Source organism: Ylistrum balloti, unplaced genomic scaffold (assembly GCF_031769215.1).
Source record: "Ylistrum balloti isolate Yb309-2 unplaced genomic scaffold, AGI_CSIRO_Ybal_v1 Utg370384, whole genome shotgun sequence".
Taxonomy (NCBI): Eukaryota; Metazoa; Mollusca; class Bivalvia; order Pectinida; family Pectinidae; genus Ylistrum; species Ylistrum balloti.
Window position 1 is genome coordinate 97,877 of NW_026782267.1, and position 11,055 is coordinate 108,931.

The 11,055-nt window shown below is 34.4% G+C and overlaps 1 protein-coding gene across 1 annotated transcript in view; it reads right to left on the reverse strand.

Moving 5' to 3' along the window:
- The window catches only part of LOC132554135 (transmembrane and coiled-coil domain-containing protein 4-like), a 30,692-nt gene extending 19,638 nt beyond the window's left edge, over window positions 1-11,054 (reverse strand). Inside the window, exons 1-5 of the mRNA XM_060218436.1 lie at window positions 10,955-11,054; window positions 8,298-8,403; window positions 6,941-6,998; window positions 6,589-6,733; window positions 1,841-1,982 (exon numbers count right to left, since the gene is read on the reverse strand). Coding sequence (XP_060074419.1) covers window positions 1,841-1,982; window positions 6,589-6,733; window positions 6,941-6,998; window positions 8,298-8,403; window positions 10,955-11,054 — 551 coding nt within the window. The remainder of the gene's footprint in view (window positions 1-1,840; window positions 1,983-6,588; window positions 6,734-6,940; window positions 6,999-8,297; window positions 8,404-10,954) is intronic.
- Between the last annotated feature and the right edge of the window lies 1 nt (window position 11,055).

Genomic DNA, 11,055 nt, shown 5'->3' on the forward strand with positions numbered 1-11,055 from the left:
AAAATACTGTTTTGATAAGGATGTATACTACCTTACACACTGAACCTGTATGTTATCTTTAACCCTGAACCTGTATGTTATCTTACAATGAACCTATATGTTATCTTACACCCTGAACCTGTAATGTTATCTTACACAATAAACCTGTATGTTAACTTACACTATGAACCTGTACACTATCTTACACCCTGAACCTGTATGTTATCTTACACATTGAACCTGTATGCTATCTTACACCCTGAACCTGTATGTTATCTTACACACTGAACCTGTATGTTATCTTACACACTGAACCTGTATGCTATCTTACACCCTGAACCTGTATGTTTTCTTACACATTGAACCTGTATGCTATCTTACACCCTGAACCTGTATGTTATCTTACACAATGAACCTGTATGTTATCTTACACAATGAACCAGTATATTATCTTACACATTGAACCTGTATGCTATATTAAACCCTGAACCTGTATGTTATCTTACACATTGAACCTGTACGCTATTGTACACCCTGATCCTGTTTGTTATCTTAAACACTGAATCTGTATGTTATCTTACACACTGAACCTGTATGTTATCTTACACATTGAACCTGTATGCTATCTTACACCCTGAACCTGTATGTTTTCTTACACATTGAACCTGTATGCTATCTTACACCCTGAACCTGTATGTTATCTTACACCCTGAACCTGTATGTTATCTTACACACTGAACCTGTATGCTATCTTACACCCTGAACCAGTATGTTTTCTTACACATTGAACCTGTATGTTATCTTACACCCTGAACCTGTATGTTATCTTACACAATGAACCTGTATGTTATCTTACACACTGAACCTGTATGTTATCTTACACATTGAACCTGTATGCTATCTTACACCCTGAACCTGTATGTTTTCTTACACATTGAACCTGTATGCTATCTTACAACCTGAATCTGTATGTTATCTTACACACTGAATCTGTATGTTTCTTACACACTGAACCTGTATGTTATCTTACACATTGAACCTGTATGCTATCTTACACCCTGAACCTGTATGTTATCTTACACATTGAACCTGTATGCTATCTTACACATTGAACTTGTATGTTATTTTACACACTGAACATGTATGTAATCTTACACACTGAACCTGTATGTTATCTTACACCCTGAACCTGTATGTTTTCTTACACATTGAACCTGTATGCTATCTTACACCCTGAACCTGTATGTTATCTTACACACTGAACCTGTATGTTATCTTACACCCAGAACCTGTATGTTTTCTTACACATTGAACCTGTATGCTATCTTACACATTGAATCTGTATGTTATCTTACACACTGAATCTGTATGTTTCTTACACACTGAACCTGTATGTTATCTTACACATTGAACCTGTATGCTATCTTACACCCTGAACCTGTATGTTATCTTACACATTGAACCTGTATGCTATCTTACACATTGAACCTGTATGTTATATTACACCCTGAACCTGTATGTTATCTTACACCCTGAACCTGTATGTTATCTTATACACTGAATCTGTATACTATTTTACACAATGAATCTGTTTACTATTTTACACACTGAATCTAATATTGTTTTCACAAATAAATAACACTTATTAGATAACTATCTATAATATGATTTGTGTGTCCTTTTAGATAGTCCTTGTTGAAGTTACATATAACTAAGATATAAATACTATGAAAATGAATCTCAGTGACAAAGGATTTTTAGTCTTTCACACAACAATGATATTTTCCTAATCTAATTCTCAGATAAAAACTAAGATCCATTTCTCTTTGACATAAAATCTTCAATAATGTAAATTACTTACTCAGACATCTCATAAGTGTACTGGCTGGCGGAGTCTAGAGAATCAACCATTGACGCCTCTGTCTCTTCCAGAGTGTCCCAGCTAACTCTCAGCTGCCAAGCGATATGTTTGATCAACACTCTCATTCGTGAGTCATAGCAACCTACAAATATACAACAGTACCAACACATGTCACAGCAACCTACAAATGTACACAAGAACCAACACATGTCACAGCAACCTACAAATGTTAAACAATACCAACACATGTCACAGCAACCTACAAATATACAACAGTACCAACACATGTCACAGTAACCTACAAATGTACACAAGAACCAACACATGTCACAGCAACCTACAAATGTACAACAGTACCAACACATGTCACAGCAACCTACAAATATACAACAGAACCAACACATGTCACAGCAACCTACAAATGTAAAACAGAACCAACACATGTCACAGCAACCTAAAAATATACAACAGATCCAATACATGTCACAGCAACCTACAAATGTACACAAGAACCAACACATGTCACAGCAACCTACAAATATACAACAGAACCAACACATGTCACAGCAACCTACAAATGTTCAACAGTACCAACACATGTCACAGCAACCTACAAATGTACAACAGTACCAACACATGTCACAGCAACCTACAAATATACACCAGAACCAACATGTCACAGCAACCTACAAATGTACAACAGAACCAACACATGTCACAGCAACCTACAAATGTTAAACAATACCAACACATGTCACAGCAACCTACAAATATACAACAGTACCAACACATGTCACAGCAACCTACAAATATACAACAGAATCAACACATGTCACAGCAACCTACAAATGTACACAAGAACCAACACATGTCACAGCAACCTACAAATATACAACAGATCCAATACATGTCACAGCAACCTATAAATATACACCAGAACCAACACATGTCACAGCAACCTACAAATGTACACCAGAACCAATACTTGTCACAGTAACCTACAAATATACACCAGAACCAACACATGTCACAGCAACCTACAAATGTACAACAGAACCAACACATGTCACAGCAACCTACAAATATACAACAGAACCAACACATGTCACAGCAACCTACAAATGTACACAAGAACCAACACATGTCACAGCAACCTACAAATATACACCAGAACCAACACATGTCACAGCAACCTACAAATGTACAACAGAACCAACACATATCACAGCAACTTACAAATATACAACAGAACCAACACATGTCACAGCAACCTACAAATGTACACAAGAACCAACACATGTCACAGCAACCTACAAATGTACACCAGAACCAACACATGTCACAGCAACCTACAAATGTACAACAGTACCAACACATGTCACAGCAACCTACAAATGTTAAACAATACCAACACATGTCACAGCAACCTACAAATATACAACAGTACCAACACATGTCACAGCAACCTACAAATGTTAAACAATACCAACACAGGTTACAGCAACCTACAAATATACAACAGAACCAACACATGTCACAGCAACCTACAAATGTACAACAGTACCAACACATGTCACAGCAACCTACAAATATACACCAGAACCAACACATGTCACAGCAACCTACAAATATACAACAGTACCAACACATGTCACAGCAACCTACAAATGTTAAACAATACCAACACAGGTTACAGCAACCTACAAATATACAACAGAACCAACACATGTCACAGCAACCTACAAATGTACAACAGTACCAACACATGTCACAGCAACCTACAAATATACACCAGAACCAACACATGTCACAGCAACCTACAAATGTACAACAGAACCAACACATATCACAGCAACTTACAAATATACAACAGAACCAACACATGTCACAGCAACCTACAAATGTACACAAGAACCAACACATGTCACAGCAACCTACAAATGTACACCAGAACCAACACATGTCACAGCAACCTACAAATGTACAACAGTACCAACACATGTCACAGCAACCTACAAATGTTAAACAATACCAACACATGTCAAAGCAACCTACAAATATACAACAGTACCAACACATGTCACAGCAACCTACAAATGTTAAACAATACCAACACAGGTTACAGCAACCTACAAATATACAACAGAACCAACACATGTCACAGCAACCTACAAATGTACACAAGAACCAACACATGTCACAGCAACCTACAAATGTACACCAGAACCAACACATGTCACAGCAACCTACAAATGTACAACAGTACCAACACATGTCACAGCAACCTACAAATGTACAACAGAACCAACACATGTCACAGTAACCTACAAATGTTAAACAATACCAACACATGTCACAGCAACCTACAAATATACAACAGAACCAACACATGTCACAGCAACCTACAAATGTACAACAGTACCAACACATGTCACAACAACCTACAAATGTACAACAGAACCAACACATGTCACAGCAACCTACAAATGTACACCAGAACCAACACATGTCACAGCAACCTACAAATGTACAACAGTACCAACACATGTCACAGCAACCTACAAATGTACAACAGTACCAACACATGTCACAGCAACCTACAAATGTTAAACAATACCACGCATGTCACAGCAACCTACAAATATACAACAGTACCAACACATGTCACAGCAACCTACAAATGTACACCAGAACCAACACATGTCACAGTAATTTACAAATATACAACAGTACCAAAACATGTCACAGCAATTTACAAATTCACAGTAAAACTGTGCAATATTCACAGTAAAACTGTGCATTATTTACAGTAAAACTGTAAATTATTTACAGTAAAACTGAGCATTATTTACAGAAAAATTGTACATTATTCACAGTAGAAATGTACATTATTTACAGTAAAACTGAGCATTATTCACAATGGAACTGTGCATTATTTACAGTAAAACTGAACATTACTTTTCAATAAAACTGAACATTACTTTTCAATAAAACTGAACATTACTTTTCAGTAAAACTGAATATTATTTACAGTAAAACTGGACATTATTCACAGTAAAACTGTACATTATTTACAGTAAAACAGAGCATTATTTACAGTTAAACTGTGCATTATTTACAGTAAATCTGAGCATTATTTACAGTAAAACTGAATATTATTTACAGTAAAACTGAGCATTATTTACAGAAAAACCATGCATTATTCACAGAAAAACCATGCATTATTTACAGTAAAACTGAACATTACTTTTCAATAAAACTGAATATTACTTTTCAGTAAAACTGTACATTATTCACAGTAAAACTGTAAATTATTTACAGTAAAACTGTACAATATTTACAGTAAAACTGTACATTATTTACAGTAAAACTGAGCATTATTCACAGAAAAACCATGCATTATTTACAGTAAAACTGAACATTACTTTTCAATAAAACTGAATATTACTTTTCAGTAAAACTGTACATTATTCACAGTAAAACTGTAAATTATTTACAGTAAAACTGTACATTATTTACAGTAAAACTGTACATTATTCACAGTAAAACTGTAAATTATTTACAGTAAAACTGTACATTATTTACAGTAAAACTGTACATTATTTACAGTAAATCTGAGCATTATTTACAGTAAAACTGTACATTATTTACAGTAAAACTGTACATTATTTACAGTAACACTGAGCATTATTCACAGTAAAACCATGCATTATTTACAGTAAAACTGAACATTACTTTTCAATAAAACTGAACATTACTTTTCAGTAAAACTGTACATTATTTACAGTAAAACTGAGTATTATTTACAGTAAAACTGTACATTATTTACAGTTAAACTGAGCATTATTTACAGTAAAACTGAATATTATTTACAGTAAAATTGAGCATTATTTACAGAAAAACTGTTCATTATTCACAGTAAAACTGTACATTATTTACAGTAAAACTGAGCATTATTTACAGTAAAACTGAGCATTATTCACAGAAAAACCATGCATTATTTACAGTAAAACTGAACATTACTTTTCAATAAAACTGAATATTACTTTTCAGTAAAACTGTACATTATTCACAGTAAAACTGTAAATTATTTACAGTAAAACTGTACATTATTTACAGTAAAACTGTACATTATTTACAGTAAAACTGTACATTATTTACAGTAAATCTGAGCATTATTTACAGTAAAACTGTACATTATTTACAGTAAAACTGTACATTATTTACAGTAACACTGAGCATTATTCACAGTAAAACCATGCATTATTTACAGTAAAACTGAACATTACTTTTCAATAAAACTGAACATTACTTTTCAGTAAAACTGTACATTATTTACAGTAAAACTGAGTATTATTTACAGTAAAACTGTACATTATTTACAGTTAAACTGAGCATTATTTACAGTAAAACTGAATATTATTTACAGTAAAATTGAGCATTATTTACAGAAAAACTGTGCATTATTCACAGTAAAACTGTACATTATTTACAGTAAAACTGAGCATTATTTACAGTAAAACTGAACATTATTTACAGTAAAACGGTGTATTTTTTTTACAGTAAAATTGTACATTATTTACTGTACAGTCATACTTTATCTAGAGTAAATCCATACATCATGATAGTACACCCATACAGTTACACTAAAAGAACCCTCTGTTGTATGCAATCCTAAATCTGAGTACGTCAGATACTAAGAGATGAATGTTGAGGCAGTGATATATATAACATGAGCAAAACCTTACCATTAGATATTGATAGAGCTATGAGGTCTGAAACAACCGGCACTCCAGACTTTTCCAGGACTGGTTCATCTAACACCATGTCTACATAGGGACGAGCATCATCAAAACCTTGACCTTCCATGATGGCCATTACAGAGTCTCTGGCCTGCGGTAAATGACAACATTACTAAACATATACATTAAATTCATCACCAAGTCTCTGGCTTTAGGAAAACACCAACATTACAAAGGAAACACAATAAAGTTCATCCACAAGCGTTTCATCTTTGGAGAACCCCAGTGTTACAAAGTGATGTACCCTTTACATTAAAATTTTATTTCACTCATAATTTACCATTAATTTGTCACAAACCTGGCTGGGTAGATGCAAGTGTTCCACGATCCTTTCCATGGAGGCTTTCTTGAAGTCACTAGAGAAAATAAATGGGCAAGTAGAAAATACATTTTATTTTATCTAAATGTCTATACTTAAACCATGATTTATATTTCAAATAGAAAATTTCCGTAATTTACATGTGTACATAATAAAATCATTTTAACCAAGAACCAAGACCATATTAAACCTCTATCGATTCATCAAAAATATTTTTTTATTTCATGACGATTTCTGAGTCTTGGGCACAAAGCACTATAAAAAGATAGTTCCTACTTAAGTGTCATAGATACATGTACGACTATTTTGTTAATTGTAATTATTTAATTTCAATTTCAGACAGTTATCATTTAGTGTATGCTACCTTTACATATAACAAACTTCTTTCACAGACATGCTTTTTTTTATACATTTGAATAGTCACTTCATATCTATGTAAAGGGGTATCATTTTCATCAAGCAAGTGATAAGTATAGCTTATCATTTTTCAAACTTTATACCTAAATGAGTATCAAAATAAAACATGTGCTAAATAATGATTAAATGAACATCAAAGTGAACAGAAAATACAGATCTTATGCACCTGAATATTTCGTAACTCTGAATATTTCTTAACTCCTTCATCTGCTTCATCTAAATCACATGAAATCACAGACACACGACAACAAAGGAATTCCCTACCAAACAAACCTGTGTCATATAAACTGAATTTGAAATATGGTCACAAAATAATTCTAAAAATAAAATAATTTAATGAAGATAAGCATAATACTTTAAATAAAGTAGTTACAAATCAGTGAAAATTTCAGTCTATGTGTCTGAATGGCAGCAAATGTAACTGCGATCTTAAATGTCTGGAGGCACTGTCTAACTGATGCAGAGCCAATTTGTGTTGTTTGTCTGAAGTAAGGCAGCTCATTTTGACATCTTTTACCTTTAAACCACTTTGCTCATATTCATTCAAATTTCACTCACCATGCCACTGTCAGCTATTTATTATGTTTTCATATACTACAAAACTTGAGTGTACCCGCTCATTTTCAAACTCACCCATTGGGGTTCATCTTGTATATCTAGTTGAGAGACTCTTCAAACTTTAAGAAATTTGGGTTATATTTGGACTTGAATAACATTATAAGTGTAAAGTTATGACTTTATCATCTTTAGAAAAAAGAACAGATTTTTTTTTCCATTTTTTGTAAATTCAAACAGCTTCAACAATACAATGGCCCTTTAATTTCAATACACAGCATATTTTTTGGGATCAGTATATCATGTACCCATGACGACTATTTGAGAAGAATGAATGTCTGTGACACACAGCAATTATACATACTTGTGCCATTTGTCTTCAAAGAGCTGAAGAAAGGAGACAGCACACAACGCTGAATAGGAGTAGGCCCCAACATCTGACAACTTCCGATGGAGTATCTTTGATATGTCTGAAAAGAAAACATTACATATATTTCAAACATATACTTTAGTGCATTGAATATATCATAAGCAGGATCAATAGGAGTATAATTTTGTACAGTATTCAACAAGATATCTCACAGGGATCTTGGCACCCATCATTGAGTGATCTTTATTAGTTCTTTAAAAGCTTAATCTGTCTTCTTCTCTCCTGTTTTTGCTCTTAATTATACAAAATTTGAACATTTCTCTGAAGAAATAGTAATAGCAATCTTTTAACTGCCAAATCCAACATGGTAGCTCTTCAGCCATTTTGTTTTTTCTGATCAGTCCAAATACAAACTGACACAACTAGGGACCAAAGGATCTTACATATGAAATTTGAGAAAGGTCTATCCAGTGCTTCTCACAACAAAGTGATAACAAATTTTATTAAGCAAAATCCAAGATGGCTGTCCATCTGCCATTTTGGTTTTCTGATTAGTCCAAACAAACATCAAACAGAATAAAACTAGTGACTAAAGGGAATTTAACTTACATATATAACTTGACAAACATCCATCCAGTATCTCTCGAGAAATAGTGATAACAAACTTTCATTGTAAAATCCAAGATGGCCACCTGCCAGCTATGTTATTTCTAGCCCTAAAAGCAAATGTACACAACTAGGGACCAAAGAGAACTTATCTATGGAATTTGAGAAAGATATTTCCCATCCTTCACAAGAAACAGTGATAGTAAAAAATTGCTTAGGGATGGACGGCAGATGGACAGATGATGGATCACAGACATAGAGCAATTTGAACAGCTCACCATCTGATTAATCAAGATTTAATCCTCCATAAGTAAATGTTAGTCTTTATTCAACACTTTTGTTCAACTGCAAAATGCAAACTGTAAACGTGTAGAAGTTAAGAGGACAGGTAGCCTTACTAAGGCCTCAGCTAGTAGGAATTTCCCTTTAGTCAAGTGATTGGCTAAAGACCAAAGGATCACTAGTTCGAACCCCAGCGGTTGCAGGGTGTTTTTATTACTCCATCCTATTACAAATGTACATTCCTAGTGGGTTATAATAAAGTATACCATGAGTGTAACTTTATATTTAGATATAATGTTAAGAATGCCGTAAAAATAATAATAACGAAAACCCCGTCAAAATCCGTCGCCCCAGTGTCGAGTTATTAAAGCTCAAAGTTGTCAATTTTCACCTGTTCGCTCAGACCTAATCAGCGTAATGGTCATTTCCGCAGAATCGAGGCGCTTCTACTCGTGACGTCATTAGTTCAACAGAAATGGCAGCCAACATGACTGACAGTGACAACGACACCGCACCTGATAGTGATTTGAACATGAGTTTTGAGGAGTCTGATTATGGAGTGGATGCTATTTCTGAAGACGGAATCCAGCCCTACCGATTTGAACCGGAATTACAAGACGATGTATCCAGTGAGGAGGAAAATAACATCGTCATTTAGTCAAACTCTTTTCGGCAGAGTCCAATCCATTGCTTTCATTACACTATACCGAATTGGAAATGAATTTCCGTCGAGGTTTTTTGAACATTAATATGAATAATTTGGTGGACCTTTTCACATGTCTTTCTTCTTCCGGACAAATTGAATCCATTGTTTGCATAAATCTGGCCTATTTAATGGGAAGGCATGCATCGACACCCCATCCATGTTAGTGTTAGGATGGTGTCAGGAATTTTCGTACCGAAGAATTTTCGTCCAAGGGGAATTTTCGTTCCAGGGAATTTTCGTAGCACAACCGTACGCAGCACAACGCTTCCCTCCTCAAAAGGAAGCCATTTTAGCGGATTTAAGTGCTAATTCACCGAACCCTCGTTCACTACCTTAAATATTGCGAAGATGTGAAGTACTTTCACGAAAATAAACAAAGAAATTACCCCGGAAAATCCCAAAATAGATCACAATCACATGTAGCACAGTAATGCCAATATGGCTGCATCAGCAAAAACGTTGAACTTATTACGTCACAGGTTTGGATGCCCAAAAACGAGGTCAAGACCTCTCAGCCAAAGGTGTGTTTTTCAGAAAGGTCACAATTTCTCAGTAATGGAACATTCCATGGCATTCGCATTTTCAGCAATGTGCAGAACTATTTCTTAAGCTCAAAATAGCTGACCTCTCAGGGTACACTTTAAATAGTGAAAGAAAAAACAGTACATCCTCAATGAAATTGACTTGTTTATTTACATATATATGTAGAGCTATATCTGTCTTAATTTTGTGGTTTGTTGTTAATTCCTTTCTTGGTAGACATTCCCCAGTCAGGTACAACAACACCACTAAATCAGGTTTACATTGACCAAGTAACAGATTCTTTCGAACTACCAAACAATATGAAAACATTTGCATCACTGTCTTCCTTCTATGAAATACAATGACCTCAGCCAGGTATTATAAGAATTTCTTTGAGTCTACTTACTTTCGTTTTTCATTTGCAGACATTTTGAAGAGCTACAAATGCGGACTGTGACGTGTACATTAAAAGACACACTTACATTTGATAACCGAAATTTTTGAAACTTACTCAGTTCGTAAGTAATATGTGTACCTTTATTATCCTCCACTTCTATGTCAGAATCGTCTTTTTCCTTTTGCTTTTTACCATATTTTGCCTGAGTCAGCTGATACTTTGCCCCATCTTCCGCCATG